This window comes from Coffea arabica, chromosome 3c (assembly GCF_036785885.1).
Source record: "Coffea arabica cultivar ET-39 chromosome 3c, Coffea Arabica ET-39 HiFi, whole genome shotgun sequence".
In the NCBI taxonomy this organism is placed as follows: Eukaryota; Viridiplantae; Streptophyta; class Magnoliopsida; order Gentianales; family Rubiaceae; genus Coffea; species Coffea arabica.
The window spans coordinates 40580623-40602206 of NC_092314.1; the positions used below are offsets into that span (position 1 = coordinate 40580623).

General features: G+C 35.7%; 1 protein-coding gene and 1 pseudogene across 1 annotated transcript; both read right to left on the reverse strand.

Annotated features, from left to right (window-relative positions):
• Positions 1 to 342: 342 nt before the first annotated feature.
• Positions 343 to 1582, reverse strand: LOC140037979 (trans-resveratrol di-O-methyltransferase-like; annotated as a pseudogene).
• A 683-nt stretch (positions 1583 to 2265) lies between these two features.
• Positions 2266 to 4308, reverse strand: LOC140037732 (trans-resveratrol di-O-methyltransferase-like). The gene is made up of 2 exons (XM_072082734.1): positions 3489 to 4308; positions 2266 to 3135 (listed from the first exon to the last, which is right to left on the reverse strand). Exons 1-2 carry the CDS (start codon positions 4269 to 4271, stop codon positions 2821 to 2823), a joined length of 1098 nt encoding a protein of 365 aa, XP_071938835.1. The 5' UTR covers positions 4272 to 4308; the 3' UTR covers positions 2266 to 2820.
• Between the last annotated feature and the right edge of the window lie 17276 nt (positions 4309 to 21584).

Sequence of the window (21584 nt, forward strand, 5' to 3'; positions counted from 1 at the left end):
TTGGGTCTCGTTTTTGGGCTAAGTTATCTGCCCTGTAGTCTGTCTCTTGGGGTTAGCGAATGATTCCTCAAATTCTCTCCCTGCGACGGGCCTTGAAAAGAAATAAATACTCAAGATTGTGCTTGGAAAGTGACTTACAGGTCTGCCCGACAGAATAGCTCTGCAGAAAATTCTCGCATGGCTATTTTCACCTCCCAAAAAAATATTGATTTATTGAAAATGAAAAGAAAATGCCACAAAAGATTACAATCGTAAAAGAAGAAAAGATAAACATGTTGACTTCTTACATATGTCTAACAAAAATAGTCCAAAAAAATTATCCGCTACTCCTAATAATAAACCTCAATGAATCCTGCCTAGTACTAGAGTTATCTTATAGTCATTGAATCCTGCCTCAGAAAAGAGTTTTGCCCACTCTCTCTCATTTCTTTGTTTCCCCGTGACAAGCACCATCATCAGCATATCAAAGAAAAGTTGACTTTCAATTGCCTCATGATCATCAGCTCCCTTTTGCTGGTCATTCAGTACCATGTCTATGATTATCACCTTCCCTCCATTTTCCTTGCTAGGAATTGCTTCTTTGCATTTCCTAAGCATTTGTACACATTCCTCATCATTCCAATCGTGCAATATCCACTGTTTAAATTAACATTCATATCACAAAGAATTCAAATTAGTCAAGAATACCACATCAAAAAGACATGGTTGTAATGAATCAGCAGCATATATAGATGTGTTTAGAATCAATACTAAGCTGCCTTTTAACAACAAAAAGGTGAATATGGATCTGTTGCATCTTCTTGGAAAGGTGATCTTACCTTCATTGTAACATCATCTGCAGGAGGAATAGCTACAAACATACTTCCTCCAACAAAGGCTAAACTCTTGTTATTCGCTACCAAGCCGTCAACCACATGACGAAGATCGAGAACAATACATTTCAAGTCAGGAAAAGCATCAGCAATTTCCGTAGCCAAAGTTCCAGTTCCACCTGCAACATCCACCAAAGAATTCAACATTGAAAGAACATCCTTGCAATCCCTGATCAGAATACTGCCAACTAGCCTAGAATCGCTAGCCATTCCTTCATTAAAAAAATTATTAAGCCTCAGATCCTGGCCTGCAAGCTCCCACACTACCTTGCCGTGACAAGTCTTGAAGGGATTCACATCACTGTTGTTTTGCAACCACTGGCTAAGGTGGTACCATGGATCCATCAAGGTAGGATCAAGCATGGTGTCACGCTAAAAGGCTCATCTTTTAATAAAAGTTTAGAAGAAGTAGTGAGCATATAACCTTCCTCTTCATCGTGCTGGCTAACTTTTGCCTCGATGAAGAAGCCTGAGTGGATTAGAATCCTCATCAGACGATAGACAAAGGGGGCTTTTGCATTGCCAATTGGAAGAGCATCGGTGAGTTCATCGAGACTCATTGGCTTAACATGCTTGTGATTAATGTCTGGTATGCCGAGTTGAATTGCACATTTGAGGGAAATGGAGTTTATGAAGTTGAATATGTGATTCCATATGTGAGCTTGAGCTTGAAGTAGCTTATTAGCATCACCATTTCTACCCAAGTCCATCTTTTCGCTGTCGATTTTGTTTTCCTCTTTGGGTATAACAGGTAGGCATCCAATCTTATAGTTAAAGAGCGTATAAGGTCCATACGAATGGATAGGCATGATGATTAGTAACTGGGGCCATGAGTGGCTATAACAATTCAATTTAGTAAATAATGCGTACTCTTTTTGTTGACTAATATATTTGCAAGATCCAGAAAGGTGTATTTGTGGAGAATGGGTTGGGACGGTTGTCAGGTGCCACCGTCCCAAATGATGTATGGGAAAGATTTTCTCAACAAGGCAAATTTTGATAATGTGCAGCCAAAAGCAAGTCACATAACTTTGAAATTACAAACATATATGGATCTACACGAATATTAATTAGATACAATGCCATTGTTTCAAAATTGAATAAGTAATTTACATTGAGTTACATTTTGTTTAGAAAGTGTTGTACAACTTAGGCAAGTTAAGAACTGAAAATCTTTTAAACTTACATTTTGTTTATCCGTTCTTCCTTCAACTTACATTCAGCTGTAATGGCTGAATTTAAAGTGGAAGCGATGCATCTACTTCAACTTCAACAATGTTGGAAACAGTTATTGTCGTTAGCTACCTCAACTCCACACCATTTATACATAATGTGCTTGCTGTGTATTCCAGGCTGGGATTTGGACACATTCCAGTGTTGGATTGTGGTGGGGTTTAATACCAAATCAATGGATTAAATCCTTTATATAAAGGAGGCAAACGAACAATTTTATTACACTCAAAATATATTTAATAACAACACACAAAATATATTTATATTGGACACTAATAATTGAGCCTCACTCTTGAGAATAGTTGCTCTAATATATCAGTGCCTCACTCTTGAGATATCTGCTCAAACACTCACTCAACAATTGAACTCGTTCATTTCCTATCTTTCACTTGAGCTTTGGTGCCCTTCAACTGAGGAAATGGCATTTATTTATACTAGTAAGGATCCTACAAGCGGCTGTAATTTTTCTCTTCTCATTCAATGCCCAATTGCCAGAAAATCTGGTGAACTTCGCGAGTAAATCTGGTTCAAGATACAAGCACGAACCAAGTTGATCAGCCGCCCACGTTCAGCTTCAAGACTGGACTTTGGCAATTTGTCTATTGCCAATAAATGAGTAAAACAAACACTCCAAAGCCATAAAACTTATTCTGAACATCCTGACTAAAGATTCATCACTCTTTAGCACAAACAACATTTTCAAAAAGCATATTAATTAATTATGATAAACCTCAATGATAGATCTCAAGCCCAATACTGCAGTTATCTTATAGTCACTGAAGCCTGCCTCCGTGAAAAGTTTCGCCCAATCTTTCTCATTTCTTTGCCTTCCTTTGACTAGAACCATCGCTGCCATATCAAAGAACAGTTGGGTCTCAATCGCCTCATGATCATCATCCCCTTTCTGCTGGCTTTTGCAGAACATTTCAACAATTATCACTTTGCCTCCTTTTTCCTTGCTAGGAATTGCTTCTTTACATTTTTTTAGTATTTGTACACACTCATCATCGCTCCAATCAATCAATATCCACTGCTTGATTGCAAATTATATCACAATGAAAGAAAATTTTTGTTAGAAACATTACAACCCATTTAAAGCTTTTTGCGTCAAAAAGCAAAAACAAAACTATTCTCTTATAGTACCAAACACACGCAATCAATTTGACGTTTAAAACTTTGTTCTTTTTTTTCCCCTCTTCATGATGCAGTTCTTGGATTAAGCATAACCTCAATTTCTACTACTCAATCTTACTTTTGAAATTGACACTTCTTATAATTGGTGAATTTTAATCTTATGATCTCAGGCAATAAGGATAAAAATCTAAATAACACTACTATAAAAAAAATTTGTCAACTAGAAAACGTGCAACATCGATTTCATACCTTCATTAAAACAGCATCTGCAGGAGGAATGGCTTCAAACATGTTACCTCCAACATAGGCCAAGTTCTCACTACTCTCCAAGCCATCAACAACATGAGGAAGATCAAGCACAGTGCATTTCAGGCGAGGGAAAGCATCAGCAATTGCCTTAGCAAAGGTTCCAGTTCCACCTCCAACATCTACCAATGAATTCAAACCCTCAAAAACATGCTTACAATCTTTGGTCACCACGCTACTAACCAGCCGGGTATCACTAGCCACTGCTTCGTTAAAGAATTGATTAAGCCGCGGCTCATGGCTTGCAAGATCATAAAGTGAGCTGCCATGGCAAGTATAAAACGGGGTTTCATCACTATTCTGAAACCACTGGCTGAGATGGTGCCATGGATCAGTCAAGGTGGGATCGAGAATGGCTAGTAAAAACGGCGTCATGCTAAAAGGGTTACTCTTTAAAAGGAGTTCAGAAGCAGAAGTAAGCAGATAACCCTTTTGATTATCATTCTCATTTCCAGGAATCTTTGCTTCAATGAAGAAGCCTGAGTGGATCAAAATCTGCATGAGACGATAAACGAAAGGGGCTTTTGCATTCTTGATGGGAAGAGCATCAATCAATTGATCAAGGGTCATCGGCTGGCCATGTTTGTGAATAACGTCTGGAATGCCTAATTGAATTGCACATTTGACGGACATAGAATTTATGAAGTTGAATATATGGTTCCATATGTGAGCTTGTGCTTGAAAAAGCTCACCAGTATGATCAACAATATTTCTAGCCAAATCCATTTTTTTGTTTGAAATTCTAGGATTTTTTTTTCGCTTTTTGGTTGGGAATTACAAGTAGAACTCGCATTTTATAGGCCGGGTATGGGATTCACAGGAATAACGTTGCAATAGTTTCTTCTAATAATATGACAACAACCGGTTAGAAAAATGAATAAACAATGAAATCAACTCAGAAACAAGGATCCAAAGGCAATAAATGAACTCAATTATTAAGTGAATCTTTGAGCAGATATGTCGAGTGAAACTCTAATAAAATTAGAACATATATTCTCAAGATCTAGACTCAATTATTAGGCGTCTAGTATAAGTTAATTTTATGAGTATTGTCATTATATACACCTTCAATGGAATAAAACTATTTATTTGCCTCAATTATTAGAAGATTTAATCCATTAATTTGATACTAGAGTCCACCACAATTCAACAGTCTTTTCCTGACACACGTAATTTTGGATAGATTTCGTCCTAATTGTATGAATGGAGAAAGGAAAGTTTATACAAGTGTTAGACTAACCAAAATCCTCGCAAGAAAAAAATATAAAGTTGTAAAAAATTTGGATTTGGATATTTGAAGAATTTAAACTTTGGCCGATCATATTATTTTGAACGCCAGAATGGGCTGCTAAATTTGTTGTGGTGCAAATAGTCTGTCATTTCGACTTACATTGCACCATTTTGGCCTACAAAACCTACAACTGCTTGGCAATACTGTCAAATGCTTTCCTAGGCTTCCTCTATTATAGGAACATTGGGCTTCAAACATTTTAAAAAGGAATCACGCCACAGAATTAAAAATATACACATTTCTTTGGTGTAAAAAAAGATCTTTAATTATATTTTGTCACTTTTGGTTTTGTTTCCAACATTACTTGCATATGTCTTGATATTGGTGTGTGCAGATAACCCTTTTCATTTCATTATCAGGAAGCTAATTTGCTTTTATGAAGAAATCTGAATGGATAAAATCCACTTAAGACAATAGACTAAAAAAAAAAAAGGCTGCTGTTTTCTTGATTGGGATAGGAGTGAATTGGCAGGCCATGTTAATATCTGCCTACGAAGATAAATTACACATGTGAGGAAAAGAGAGTTTATGAAGTTGAATATATGGTTTCATTAGCATTTTTTTAAAATTTTTTTTTATCACTCTAGAATGGTTTCGATTGCAAGCGTAGAAGAAATTGGAATTTATAACGCAGGTCACGAGGCTAAAATAAATCACGTAGCAATAATTTCTGTGAATAAACTTAACAAAGTCAACAAACAACGCCCTATCAAGATGAGCTTATTGAGAAAAATATATATGTAAAAAAAATGAAAAACAAATAACACAATGAGATCAACTAAAAACGCATTAAATTTGACAAATTTCAATTAACCTTTGTCACAACCATCTGCAACCTACCTCAACTACATTTCAATGAGTTGCAACTCTTCCAAATTGGCTAGGCAACTTGTCCAAAGATTGATTGTTTCAACATCTTATTAGAGATTAAGAATTAAAAGTAGCATAAACAAAGCTTAATGCAATAATGGCCTAATATCCAGTTCCTCTCAGTTAGTCATAATTCATCAAATTACGCAAGTAAATCAATGTGATGCTACTTTAATTTAACATTGACTTAAGCAAGCAAATTTAACTTGTTACTGATCCAAATTTAACTTGATATCTGTAGCAACTCACTTGAAGAAGAGAATAGTACCACTCAACCAGCAGCACGACCACAATCAGCACCACCATTGCCAGACCGTCAAATAAACCAAACCAGAACAAGAGACAAATAAAGCACTACCAGTAGAATAGTAGATAATGGGGTTGGCTTGTGGAAGGCAGTAACAACGTTAACGAGGAGTAAAAGCCTACTATACCAAACAAGAATAGAATCCAAACTCCAAAGGTCCACCACTAGCACACATTCTAGACTACTCACAAGTCATATTCACCAATCAGTCCTCAGCAGGCAAGTCTCCAAAAGTTTTCTTTGTTTTTCTTCTTTTAGTCAAGAACCAAATACCAATCAAAGGTCTGGTGGGTCTTCATGATTTCTATTCAATCTTTATCACATAATTGAGAATCACCAATCCATACAAATCGGAACACTTGTATAATTTTTCAAATCAATAGTTTTGTAGATTAGAGGGATTGCATTTTTTGGGAATTTTCTTTACTATAACAACTTTTATGATGCGATGTATGTTAAATAAAAAGATGATTCAAAAATTACATACAACAAATATTTCAAAAGATTTTCTAAGAGAAAATTGTTCAAAATGTCCCTCACATCTCATCAAATAAAATTTTCCACCCGTCGCTTTTGAAATACTAAATTTATGTCCCTCACAAAATTAAATCGATAAAATTTGGTTGCAATTTAGATTTTTTTACCACGTTTTACCTTGAATCCAACACGTGTCCAATGCATGATCATTTTTTAGGGACAAAAATGTTATATCCCATTTATAATTAAATAAATGACTGGATCCATATTCATTTTTGTTCCTAAAAATAGGATTTGATCTAAATCATATTTATTTTTTTCTCTTAAAAAAGCGGATTTGACCTAATCTATATTCACTTGTGCCATTGAAGAAATGGAACCTGACCTTTTTGTATATAAAAAATAACTGTATGTGGACCACATGGTGATTTTCAGGCTCAAAAGTTGTCAAAAACTTGATTTGGTACCAAAATTTATTAATTTGAATTTATAAAGGAGGTAAAGTTAACATTTTAAAAGTGATAGGCAAAAAAATTCATTTAACAAAATATGAAGGGTATTTTGAATGATTTTTCTATTTTTCTAGATAATGCCAAAATAATAGGAATCCAAATGGCTTTTAATCAGTCTTTCTTCCTTGCTCTTGTGCTCCTTGCATCTAGTTAGTCTATCAGACTTACTTTGTTTTATCATTTACATAAAATCATAACTAACACAATAGTCTCTCTAAGCATATTTCATATAGAATTCAAATTATTTCGTATCATCTAATATGAAAGGAAGGAAATAGTATCACGAGACAGTAAAAAATTATTGCAAGGACATTTTTGTCCAAAAATTTTTCTGGGGGGAGGGGTGGCACGCAAAGTGCCTATTAGAGAAGTTTAGGGGGTAAAGTGCAACTAAGGTGAAAGTTCATGGAGATTTAATGCATTTAACCCAATTGAATTGTTAGTTTGTCTTTAAATTCAATTAGAGTATTAATTACTAGTAGAACTCAACTACCATCCATTACTAGCTAATTTCCTACTAAGATTTTTTTTTTAAATTTCTTTTGCAGGTGCGGTGCTGGGGAAAGTTGAAGCTGGGGAAGCTACAGAAACCACCAATGCTGTCAAAACTGCATCAAGTAAAATGCTGCCAATTGTGTCAAAACTGCACCAAGTAAAATGCTGCCAATTGGAGGACAGATTATAAAAATGCTTGGCGTTGGAGTTCATGATGGTTAGGAACGGAGCTGTGTACCTGCCGGGGAATCCTGCACAGGCAATCCATGTTGTGCTGGCTGTATCTGTGTGTGGCAGCTTACGGAGACGTGTATTGGTAACTGCTGAATCAAGCTAAAATGCTACTAGCATCTAAGGGAACAATTAGCAAATTGTTCTAGCCGTTACATAAATAAATGGAGCATGGTTCTAGTGCAGTATGTTATCCCCAGCTGTTGAATAAATTATTGTAAATGGATTTTCGGTCGGAAATCCATTGCTTTTCCGTTGCTGTTTGGACATTTCATGGTAATGGATTTTGAGTTAAAACTCGCAGTTTGGAATCCCTGCAGATGTCATGTATTTTGTCTAATAAAATGAACTATGTAAAACCCCAAATGAAATATATAAAAAAAGGGATAATTTTAGAAACCTCTCTTGAAATTTTTTACTATTTCATTGGCTTCCCTTTAAGCTTTAAAAATTATACTAACCTATCTTGGGATTAATTATCTTGTAACATTTAAACCCAATCAATAATTAAAATTGATATTAGGAGAGAGAAAACAATATGATTTCATCGTTACCCTCATCTGCTACATTGTTTAATTAATTTAATACCAACCCACTTATCAAAGAAAAACACTAAAATTTGCTATTTATTATTAGGGATCAAATCACATATAACATAAAAAAAAATAGTATATCATTCAGTGTTTTCACTTAATACAAGATCCAAATTACTCTTTTCAATTACATACCCATTGTTAAACATGATCAACAATAAATAATCAAAAAATTTTGCAACCAAAATATTACAAAGAACAACCATTAACATCATCAATATTTTTGTCAACATATTAACGTTAGTTGCTGAAATATTTATGGTATTAAATTTCGCTTTTTGTTGGTTACAGATTTTTTTTTTGATTATTTATTATTGATTATATTTGACAATGGGTTTGTATCTGAAAAGAGCAATTTGAATCTTATATTAAACAAAATATAGCGAATGATATATTATTTTGATGCTATATGTAATTTAATCCTTGATGATAAATAGTAAATCTAGTGTTTTCTTTAATGTTTGGACTGTATTGGATTAATTAAACAATTTAGCATATTAGGGGCAATTGTGAAATCATATTATCTTTTTTCTCCTAATATCACTTTTTTATTATTGATTGAAGCTAAAATTACAAGATAATAAACCTCAAGAGAGGTGAGCATAATTTTCAAAACCTGGAAAAGGGCAAGTGAAATAGTCAAAAACCTCATATATGTTTGGACAAATCTGCTCATTCATTCTTAAGCATTCTTGTTTCTTCTTTTTCCCTGTCATTTCCTTTTTAGTTTCTTCCCTTTTCTTTTCTTTATCATACATGCTATTATTATTTGTACACCTAGCGTACAATTTTCAAAATTGTTTATATTAGTACACTAGATTGGTCAAAACTTGTTTATTTCTTACTTTTGCGTGTCAATATTTTACAAAAGAATTCTACGATATACAAGATTCTTTTCCAAATTGTGAAGTCAAAGTCATTTAAGAAATTGAACTATTCAAATGTATATGAAAAAAAAGGGATATTGCCTCCCGCTTTTCTTCCTCCTCCGTTGCCTCGCCGTCCATCAGCTCGCCATACACCTCCTCTAGCTCGCGCACCGCCGCCTGAAACTTCACCTCGCAGCCACTGCCCGCAACACCGCGAGCACCACCACCACCCCGCTGCCCGAGGCTACTTCCTTCTCGCACCGCCACCTGAAGCTCGCCGCTGCTGCCCGAAGTTCACAGTAGCTCCACGCCGCCTCCAGGCTCTACCGCGCAACACCACCAGCTTGCGGCCAAGTCGTGCCTCCAGGCCTCCATCGCACGCCGCCGCAGCCCATGGCCAGATCCTCTCTCGCGCGACCATCAGCACTGTTGCACTACCAGCGGTTGCCACCTCACGCGATGCTCGCGGCCGCCGACAGTGCGATCCTTCCTCCAGCTCGCTGCTCTCTCTCGCGTCTACCTCTTTAGTGCGCCAACACCACCTGTCAAATATTGACAAGTGGAGGTATTGTTCTTGCACCCTTGTTAGCATCTTCTAGATTCTAAATTGCTGGGGATTGTTGCCCATTTCTTGGGTTCCTTGGGGGATAATCGCAGGAGGTGCTTTGCTTGATTTCTCACTTGTAATTTGTTCGGCGAGTCAATTGCTCATTTGGGGTCATTTTGAGAGTTATTGGCAAATTGTTTACCCTTTTGATTTCTTCTATTTCTAGTATTGTTTGTGTTGTCGGATTTATCAGTGCTTTGGGCTGCCTATTTGAATTGATCCTTACCTGTGTGTGCACCAGTGGTACTGATGGTAGTGGTTTGCTTAAAATTTATTCATCTTGTGTGCACCAGTGGTACTGGTTGCGGTATTTTGTTTACTTTTGTTGTTTCTATTTGGTTAGCTGTTTGCTTGAAAGCCCAACCCCTTGTGCTTATATTTGCTCCCAGTTGAGTTGTGTAGTGGGCTTTCCATTTGGTGACATCTGTTGGGCTTTTTGGGGTGAGTACATTTTGTCATTATTTGCTGATTTGTTAGGGTCGTTTTTGGTGTCAATTGAGTCTCCTTTGGTATTTTCTGCCTGTAGTCTATTGAGCTGCCTTTGGTTGGGGTTTATTGCATTTGTTTGGTGCATTGGACGGCTACTGTGACACTTCCATTGCTTATTGCTAATTGGTTGCGTCTTACTGACTTGCTTGGGGTATTTGGAGTAGTTGTCGCACTTTTAGGCTGCTTTGTTTCTGTATTGGACTCAATTGGAACCACCGATAATTCTCAATTGCATTTGCTGTCTTGTTGAGGCATTTTCTTATAGCTTTTGGGTTGCCTGCTAGTCACAATGGTGAGACCTCGATCTTCCTCTAGGTCTAGGACACCTAAACACTCACAGCCTCCCCCACCCCAGCACTCTATTCCCGCCTCTGACCCCTCGCACGACCCTTCTTCCTCTAGGAGGAGGGCTCGCCTTGGAAGGCAACGAGGCATCCATATCTCTAACCCTGCATATTTTGGGGGTAATTTGAACTTCACCAAGGCCGCCGACAAGCGGCGATATGCTGATTGTTGTGAACGGCGCATTATACCTTGCCGATACCAGGACGCCGCCACCTTAGGCCTTTTAAATATTCGAGTTGACTTTGATCGGTTGATCCAGGCTATTGGGTGGCGTCCCTACACTTATATTGTTGACTGTCTGGCATTTGTCAAATTGGTTAGGGAGTTCTAAGCTACATTCGAGTTTGACCTCCCCACGGGTTACACAGTTTCTACTCCTAATGTCACCCGTTTTAGATTAATGGGTCAAGAGTTCCACCATTCCATTACTGATTTTAATCTAGCACTTGGTTTTATTGATCCAGCCTATGCCGAGTCTCGTGAGTATGCCGAGAGTGCATGTGACTACGTCCAACCCTTTTTCTCCCCCTATCGACATATTTGGGAGGAGATGTCCGTAGACCGTGATAATTATGACCCTCGTCTATCTAAGGGTTCTTATCTGAAGGACCCGACGTCTCGTTATATCCACCGTCTTTTGACCTATAGTTTCTCGGGTAGGCGAGATAGTTCAGGCATTCTGTCTAAGCCCGAATTTTTTTTTATTTGGTGCATGCATAACAATATTAATGTTAATCTTGGGTGCTGGCTCGCTTCTCAGTTCAAGTCTATTTTGCCTAAAAAGAAGCGCCCCTTGATTCTTGGGTCATACATTACTCACTTGGCTGTTAATTTGCATGTACTTGATATTTCTAACCATGATTTGCATATAGCCTGTCACATGGAGTCCTTGGACATTCCGAGTTTAGAGAAAATGGGTTTGATTCGGGAGGGCGACAACGGATGGGAGGTTGTTCCCCCGGGACCGCTACGCGCTCTCCCTCGGTCATCTTTTGCCCGAGCTTCCATGGATGGCAGTGATCCCGGCCCGTCTACTTCCGCTCAGCCTTCTCCCACCCCAGGGGCCGACGACTGGCTCCAACTCCGGAACACAGTTGAGAGACTGGAGACTCGCGGGACCCATATTGGCATCAACTTGCATAGCATGGCGCAGAATTTGGCAGCATTTATGCAACATACGGGACTTACTCCTCAGTTCGCGCCCGACCCGCCCCTATTCTGACACTTCAGGGAAGTACCGTTGCCCTTATCCTTCCTTTTGCTGTTACATTATCACATTGAGGGCAATGTGAGGCTTAGGTGTGGGGGGGTCAGTTTGGGTGCTAGTATTTCCAGTTTCCGATTTTTGGGTGTTTTTCCTTTGTTTTTAGTTTAGGTGTTTTTCCTGTGTGACCTAGGTGAGAGGGGATTTGGATTCGACTAGTGGATCTCTTCAATTTTCTGCCTTTCTTTAATTTTCTGCCTGGCCTGCTGGTGTCTTGGTGAATATTTTAGCAACTCACTCTTCTATTGCTAGTTGTAGTTTACTCTATGAATTTAGTTTTGGTGGCAAGTAAGAGCATGTTGTCCTGGTGAATATTTTGAGTTTAATGACTTGGTGCAATTTGTGACTAACTTGCTTAGGCAATGTAAATAATTTGCTGGCAGTGTGTGTGGATTGGTCCCCCTGTTGACCTTAGTTCTCCATGTTTAGGAGATGACGTGGGCTATGATCTTTAATTGTCTGGTATTTTGGTATTTTAGTGTGAATAGCATATGGCTATACTCCGCTAGTGTCGTCACCCAGTAGCCGGGAGTCTTCACCACAAATGTCGATTCTCGCGTCTAAAAGTGGCGATGTCTATGAGTAGGTAGTTCTGGAGCTGTGAAAAGCTGAGTAACTGGGTTTTTTCATCTAAAAATGTCAGAGTTCACGTCAAAGGACTTGGATGACTTGGGACTAAGCATTTATTCTTTAAAAAAAAAAAGAGAAAACAAAAAAGAAAAAAGACGGATATGGAAAATATGTGAGTCTATGATCATATTGGCCCGCCGATCCTTGGTTTTCAATGTTGAGATTTTGGTTGCCAGTTGACTTAATTTCTAACTGTTGCTAGTTTAATATTTTGATTTCCTAGGCGAGTTAGCCATGAATTGGACGAGTCTATGATCTTAGGAACTAACCGGGAGAGATATGATTTGACACTTAACCACTATACCTTGATTTTGGTGTAAGTACAGCTGGCAATAGATAACGTGAGAGCAAGCCATTGTTGAGTTGAGTTGTTCTCATGCTTGAGGGCAAGCATGGTTCAGGTGTGGGGGGAATTGATGGGGTGTTAATTGTCAGTTATTTTATTATTAATTTTCCCTTTGTCCCTGCCAAATATTGTTTTAATTGTTAATATCTGCTTATATTTGGTATCTAGACTTAACTTCAGGGAATGGAACAGAAAACTACAAAAAAAAGGAGGGATTTTCTGGAGAAAATTGAGACTTCTAAAAAACTTCATAAACCTGGCCCACATTTCTGAGAAGAACCAGACTTCCATTTCCCTTTCTGCTGACTAGGAGTCCTCCTACCAAGAGAAAACTACACACAAGGACTTTGGCAGAGGGCTCCAATTCTTGGGCTTTTGGATCGGCGAGGACCACGAACATAGGGAAGGCATTTAGTCATTTGGCTTAAAAGGAGAAACGGACATACAGGAGGAGCTTATCAATAGTTTTAGATAGCTTTAGTTTTAGTTCCCTTTCTTTTTCCTTTTCACGCGCACAATGTGCTCGACAATATTTTCTAACGGGAAAAATATCTTTTATTTCTCATTTCTTAGTGAAAAACTTGATGCTTTTTCAATCAATTAATTTGCATGGAGATTTAATTATGTGGCGTCGCTAAGCCATTTATCTAGTCAAGGATCAACTCGACGGCGCAGTCCCGAAAATCTGTGAGATCTAATTAGTTTTCACGCATTTCTCAATTTATTAATATTTGCACGTTGTCTGCTTGAATTTTCATGAGATTATTTTATTAATTGGATGTCAAGAGCCCGATGTTCAATGTGATTTATTAATCCCCTGCCAAGTTAGTCAATTAAATCTGTAATTATTTGATTGATTAATATTAATGGCAACTGACGTGTTTACACACTAGAGGAACATGCAATCTAATTTAAATAACCCTCGTAGCGTGTTATTGATTGGGGTTAGGTTTTTCTAGATCTTAATACAATTAGAAAATTAATTGCTACAGTCATACCTAGGAGTATTTTCTGGTTAAGGATAATCAATGGTCGTACCTTGGTTATCAATAAATTAAGGAAAAATTAGTCGTTAGAGTTCGTCGGCGACTATAACTAGCCTATTAATAAATTAAGTGAACCTCTCTTACATCAATGATCAGATGAATGGACTGTGTCTGAGTAGTTGTATCCTTGGTTAGAATTTATCTATCCTCGATTTAATTCCTGCTATATTCGTGATAGTTAATTATTTATTTTTAGTTGAATTGCTTAATTGTTTTTAGTTTCATTTCGATAAAAATCCCCCTTCATCAATTGGAATTTCAAAGAGAAAAATATCCCCAGTTCCTAAGGAGACGACCCTGCTTGCCATTGTCTACTATTTAGTAATTTTTGTCAACTAATTAATTCTGGTATATCGGATTCAGCAAACTTTTCGGGAACAGAGTGAATCAAGTAACCCATTGCACACCTAGAGTCCCTGCTCCAGTACCTAGGATTAATTATTGACTGCTTTTAGTGGTTTTTAGATCCTATTTTTATTATTGCACAGACTCGACACCCTGTCATCACGACAACTGACAAATCTCAACTTGAGGTTTTTTTCTCAAACCCACTCTTAAGATTCAACTCAACTCTTCAAAATAATAACCTACTAGAATGGCAGTATTTATAGACTCCAAAACTTTCTAAAACAAATACAATTATAAGCTGAAAGTTACTTGGAAATTGACTTGAAATTTTCTAATCTAATATGGAAACTAAACCAACATGACACCAAAAAAAAAAAGGAAATTAAATATTAAAATAACTTGGTTTAATTTCCTTCGTTGGGTTTTCCAATGGGTTGAAATGCTTTTCATATTGACCATATTTTGCAACCAAGGTTAGCCTGTGTGAACTAACAACGTGATGCAATAGATATGGAGACTAAATCGTGGACTGCTTACATCAAACAACCTCCTTCTTCTACTCCACTCTCGCCTTACTTCAGGAAACATGGAAAATGAAATTATAAAATTAGGGACCAAAATTACCACATAGCAAGTTCTAATGCACTACTAAAGTGGGGAAAAGGGAGGCAGGGGAGTGGGGAAGAAGAAGCAGATAGAAGAGGATAATCCAAAAGAGAAAAAAAAAAAAAAAAAGGTGATATTTCGGGTCTGTTGAGTATTTTCTTTAATGGAAGTAGGGAAAAAATTACAAAAATTTTCTAAATTTCAATTTTAGTTTGAAATTTGTCTCAAGGTCGTGTTACACTGTTGTCTTAATATTTAGCAATCTCTCTTAACTGATTTTGGTTTCCACAAAAATAAATTATTGGATGTTGGAAAAAAATTAGTACATAGCTTATTGAAAGTTTATTGTGTTTCACAACGATTTTCATTCTTTTTTTTTTTTAATGTAAGTGAGAGATCTCGAACCTAAAACCTCTTACTTATACTCTCTTCTCTTGTACCACTCAACCGATCCCTGTACATAACAATGCAGTATGTCCGACATATTGAGTGTATCATAAATGTCTGCTTCACAAAGTTTATAGTTTAATCACTTTTTTTTTCCCCTATGTTTGACAACATGTGTCAGCATAATATGTACGATTTTCAATAAGTTGAGGGAAAAATCATCAAATTGGCCTTAAAACAAATGTATTTTTAAATAATAAATTTGTTTGGGTAATTGGCACAAAATGATTTTCTGTCGCAATCTATGTATTCTTGTAGATGAAATATTTTATGTACTGAAATCATATTTGACACCAAGAAGTTATTTTTGAGCGATTGCTCAGTAATTAGATAACAATTCAGTAGTTTTGTTAAACAAATTTTTAGCTATGACCATGCAAGGTAAAAGATTATATATACTAAAAACAATTTTGGCAAGGATTTGGCTAATAATAATGGTGGATACTGGTTTATTCATATTTATGATTCTGGTGTAGCAAATATTGGGCCAGAATAAGGAGAAGGGAATTAGAAACAAAAGGTACACATCAGCGACCAAGGCCCATTGGATTTTACTGCTAGATCCACGATTTACATCTTCGACATTGGTAGTTGTGGGTGGGAATTGGGAAAGAATTGAAGAAAATAAGCTTAAACAAAAAATAATAACAATTCAAATTTTTCTAATTGGTTTTTAGTAGGCAATGTTAATACATTTATATTATACTTAACTTATTATATGAAATCACACCTGAAGCCCTTCTTAAGGGGTACCATTGGCACCTGTTAGTCAAATCTTTTCTTTTTTTTTTTTTTTTCTTTTTAGCAAGGAATGAGTGAGATTTAAATAGCGAGAAAGAGGATTTCAATTCAAAATCTTAAAGTTTTTGGGTCCCAATGTTAATCAATAAATCAAGACTAACCATAATAATAAAGATAAAGTAAAACCATTAAAACTGGTAAATATGGTAGCTTGATCTCAAAATATGTACAAACTAGTGCTAAAGGCATAATAGATTATGCCTAGGCTAAATAAAACAAAGAATTGATATGAAACTGAGATATGTAACAAGGTCAGTTACTCGAAACATTTGTTATTTTGAGCGTCAATTGCAACAAAATGTCTAAATCTCACTGTTGATCTTATAACTAAGTTAGGATTGAGAAATGAATCAAATTATTCGATATTTGAATCGAATTCGGGTTGGCAAAAGGTCGTTCGAGTTTGGTTCACCAACTATTCAATCCAAATTTAAACAGCATTTTATATTCGATAACATTCAAAATCGATAAAACGCTCATTCAAACTCGATTTGCAAATAAACAAGCCAATCTTGCACAAAATTTTAAATTCGTTAACACAATCAAACAAATTTGAATATTAGGGTGTTTGTTTACAGCCCTTAACTAAGTGAAGGAAGTACCGCTCTTCCGTCCACTAGTTCCGCAAAGGGATAGAAGTACTAGGTATAGATATTACGTATGACTAGTGATGAAGTTACACTTTATGTATGTGCATAAAATAAAATTGGAATTAACCTTATATACATTGATAATGTATATAATATCACTATTAGATAGATGACACACATATAAAATTTAATTTCAAATTCAAAATCAAATTAGTTATCATACATCCAATGTTAATAGTGTATGTACTGTCAAAATATAGAAGATTAATCCGTAAATTTATAATTATTTGTAGGTTTTACTTTAATAGGAATTAGTTGCGCATTTTAAAAACTAATTTGTTGAGAAGTTTATAAAAATATAAATATATAGATGTATAGTTTTTTGGTAGTTATATAGGATCACTAGCGGGGGTAGTCGCCTCCCCAAAAGTTTGAGAATTCTCATTTTGCATTACTATTTTACCTTATTATGTTGATATTTAGTTTTTGCCCCCCCTCCCAAATTTGATAATTTTTGAGTCTATTAATTACATGCTTTGGTTTCTAGTATAATTAATTTATGAGTAAAATTCTTAAAGATATTTAATAACTATCATCTTAGATTTTGAGCTATATCTTACAGTAACTAATTTAATGTATTTGACTTTAATCTTTATGCTGACATAAAATATTTCAATTTAGTATTTCTTCATTAACAAATAAAAAATTATATTCAGCCTTGGAAAAGAAATTTGAATAGTACATATAAATTTAGGATAGCTGAAAATTGGGTTAAAGATAAAGCAGTGCATGAGGATTGAGTTACTGGAGCAAAAAATAGGGTACTCGATACACTTCAAATATAACACACACACACACACACACACACACACATATATATATATATATATATATAATATCATAATTTTATTGTGAGTCTGTTATAAAGATCTCTGATTTCCCCCCCCCCCCCCCCCTCCCCAACAAAAGCCCAGTCCCGAAGTTGAAATTCTGGTTCCACCAGTATATATTGAAGGTAACTAACATTATTTATAATTTCTAATATTAATCCTTAAAGAATATAATCTTTTTTTTTTTTTAAATAAGGTCTGACCATTGTATATTTTCTTGTAAGAGCAAAATAAGAACTTCAAAAGATGACAAAAATTATAACACCGTAAGTCTCATCAAACTTTATATATAACATTTTACAAAATTTAAAAGGAGTAAAAGTCTTAAATTACTGACTTAAACATCATGGAACTAGTTTATTTTACATGCACTCTTTAAATGTCATCGCATTCCTAGCCCCTGCCTTTCTGATACAAATGATCATTTGAATATTTTGACTATTGGACATGAGACAAACACCAGGATAAATAAATTCCAACATCATGTTAAAATGCTATGAAATAAGAACAGAGTTGGCTTTGGTGTCAAGTTTCCCCATTTTTTGCTTTTTCGACTCTTATTTTTCTTTTTTCTTTTTTTTTTTTACCCTTTCCTTCTTTTTCTTTGACAATCGAATGATAGGAGGGATGAGTTGAATGATTCGAATAAGGGAGACCGAACACTCCTACTTACACTAAGGGAAAAAAAAAAACACAGCTCCAACGAATCATTTACTGGTCCAAGCGAAGCTTCACTTTTGACTATGTTAATCGCAAGAAGCAAACCCCCCAGATTTTTGTTCTTTCCTCCTTTTGTGCTGATTTTTTTCCCTTTTCACTTGATCTCGATCATCCTCTTCTATCATATAACCAAACACCAGCTATGGTGTGAGTTCGTCACCATGGCCTCCATCTCACAACACCACCATGACAGGTAAATCCTTAAAATCAATTAGGAGAGAGAGAGAGAGAGAGAGAAGGGGAGGGGAAGACATTAAATGAGAGAGAGAAGATTTCATACCTTGGAAAGGAGTACGTGTGGTTCTGTTGAGAGAAACTTACCGAGGACTTGGAGTTGCAAGAGAAGTAAGAAAACACAAGATTTAGGTTTCATTATTTGATAGTAGCTTTGAAATCCCTAATAATTTTTAATCTTCTATTTTGTCCCCTAGAGTGTTAGTTAATACACCTAGAAATATTTTGTAATTTACAACTACAGTCTTAAATTCTAGTACTAATTTTCAAATAAGCCCACCAATTTAATTATAAACTTGTTGAATACGCATTAAATTATATAGAGTGCTACTTGATTATATTACTTTATTTGCATTTTCTTGTAATATATCTTAGAATCATCAAACATATTAATATGTTTGATGATATATTTATTTCTAAAATTAAATATATTTATGACATCATAATGATGTTGTCATGATTTTTAGATGGATCCGACTCCGGCCATCCCAATAACCCTTCCCAATAACCCTTTACTAGTCTAAACGAAGCTTCACTTTTGACTTTGTTAATCACAAGAAGCCAACCATCCAGACTGTTCTTTCCTCCTCCTTTTGTGCTGATTTTTTTCCCCTTTTCACTTGTCTCATCCTCTAGCATACAACCAAACACCAGCCATGGTGTGAGTTTGTCGCTTTGGCCTCCATCTCACAACACCACCATGAGAGAGAGAGAGAGAAGGGGAGAGGAAGACATTAAATAAGAGAGATAAGATTTCATACCTTTGCAGGGGATGTGTATGAGAGTGTGCACGATTGTGATTCTATTGAGAGAAATTTATTGACGACTTAGGGTTTATTTTGATAACATAAAAAAGTGCTGAACCTTTTCAGATATTCAGAAGTTTTGGATGTTTGATGAATAAAAATTGATTTGGCGAACTTGTTAAACATTGCTAAATTTGTGTGTATTTTTTTTCAATACAAGAATTGTAATTGAATGCTTAATTCTGATCAAAATCAACCGATTTATTTCAATCACTTTATATTATCTACCAAATCTACCTTTGTTTGTTAATTATGTTGAAAATCCTTATCTAATTAAATAATATTATATTCTTTATCTAACGATTTTATACTTCTATGTTCTCCCTAGCTATTTACTGACTGTCATAGTTTCTCCATACTCCTCACATTTTTTTTACCCTGTCATAATTTTATCGTTTTCATCTTTCTTAAAATTCAGCAAATTAACTATTTCAATATTCAGATTTCAGAATTCATATTCAGTTTTATCAAATAGAACCTTAGAGTTGTAGAGAAATAAGAAAACACAAGATTAAGGTTTCATTATTTAATAGCTTTAAATGCCCTAATAATTTATTTATTCTGTTTTGTTCCCTAGAGTGTTAGAAAACTGTTAATACACCTAGAAATATTTTGTAATTTACAACTACAGTCCGAAATTCTAGTACTACTTTTCAAATAAGCCCACCAATTTAATTCTAAACTTGTTGAATGCGCCTTAAATTATATAGAGTCCTACTTGATTATATTACTTTATTTTTATTTTCTTGTAATATATCTTAAAAACATCAAACATATTAATACGTTTTTAGAAATTTTATGTAGTTATTAATTTCTAAAATTAAATACATTTATTATGACATCACAATGACATCATTCTATTTTTAGATGGATCAAACTCTGGTCGATCCCATTAATCCCTAATCTCGACCGAGTCACAACCCGATCCGAGTTTCAAAACACAGGCATCAACCATAAGATGCACTCTGCAGTTGCACAATTTCATAGTCAAGACTCAAGTGACAAGAGCCAGAGGAGAAGAAATCTGATCAATGTCTGCCGACCCACCTTGATAATGTGTCCAAATTGTCTCTTCGGTGCTGATGCTCTCTGGTAACATACTCCATACATGCCTTTTCATGATGAATGTGAAATTTTTTGTGTTTGTCTTTCTTAAAAAAGGATGCATATGATCAAAAGAATTTCCATTTGATGGGGGGCACATCTGTAAATATTTGCTGAAACGTAATGAAGTCCATTGTATGTTCTTGAAAATAAAATAAAATAATGAAAACCACTATCATGCAAGCACGTGGCTTTAACCTACAGGTGAGTTGTCTTAGAGCTTATTCCAATACAATAATTTGTCACTTCACGAGCGTCTCTTACTTTGATAATGAAGTAAATTCTTGTCATGCAAAGGCTGCCTAAAAAGTAGAAAGTGCTCCTCGTGAAAACTTATTTGGACTTAATTTCCAAAAGGGAATTAAGAAGAAGGCTGGATTAACAAAAATGAAGGAACAATGAAAAGCTTATACTAAGAAAAATGGAAAACTGCAGCTCTTAAGGACCACCTGAAGAAGACAGGTTGACACCGAATCTTCAGAGACAAAAAATAAGTATAATCAACGTAGCCTTGTTCCCTAGAAAACAACTCACTTGAGAGTCTAGACCTATTTTAATTGGAGAAATCTTTTCTTTAATTCAAGAAAAAAAAAAAAGAGCAACGAATTCAAGAACTCCTCAATCCTCACAAAAACCGAAAATTGTCATGAGTGGACCTTAAGAACGAGCCGCTACATTTCCCGTGACAAATTAGGACTAAAACTGATGTACTTTCTTTGTTTTTAGGTAAGATGTAAGTAGAGGTTTTGGCTAATGTAGGGGTAGCTCACCCTCGTCAAACTGTTCAGCTCTATGAGCACTGGAGTGACTGGTCGCGGCTGGCCCGTGGAGGAGTTAGACTCGACAGCATGGGGTTGCCTTTCCTTAGGAAGGTGCGAAACTCCTAATTCTCGATCTTCTGTACTCTGATCTTCTTTCTGTACTCTGGTTTCCACTATCAATAATAGTGGAGGTAGCGTCCCTCTCGGTTGTCGGGGTTAGCCAAAAAAAAAAAAAAAAGAGGTTTTGAATCCGGAACATCTCACTTATACTCTCTGCCTCTATACCACTTAATCGATCCTTTCCTAGATACAATTGATATACTCATATATGAAAATAAGTATAATCAAAGCAGCCTTTTC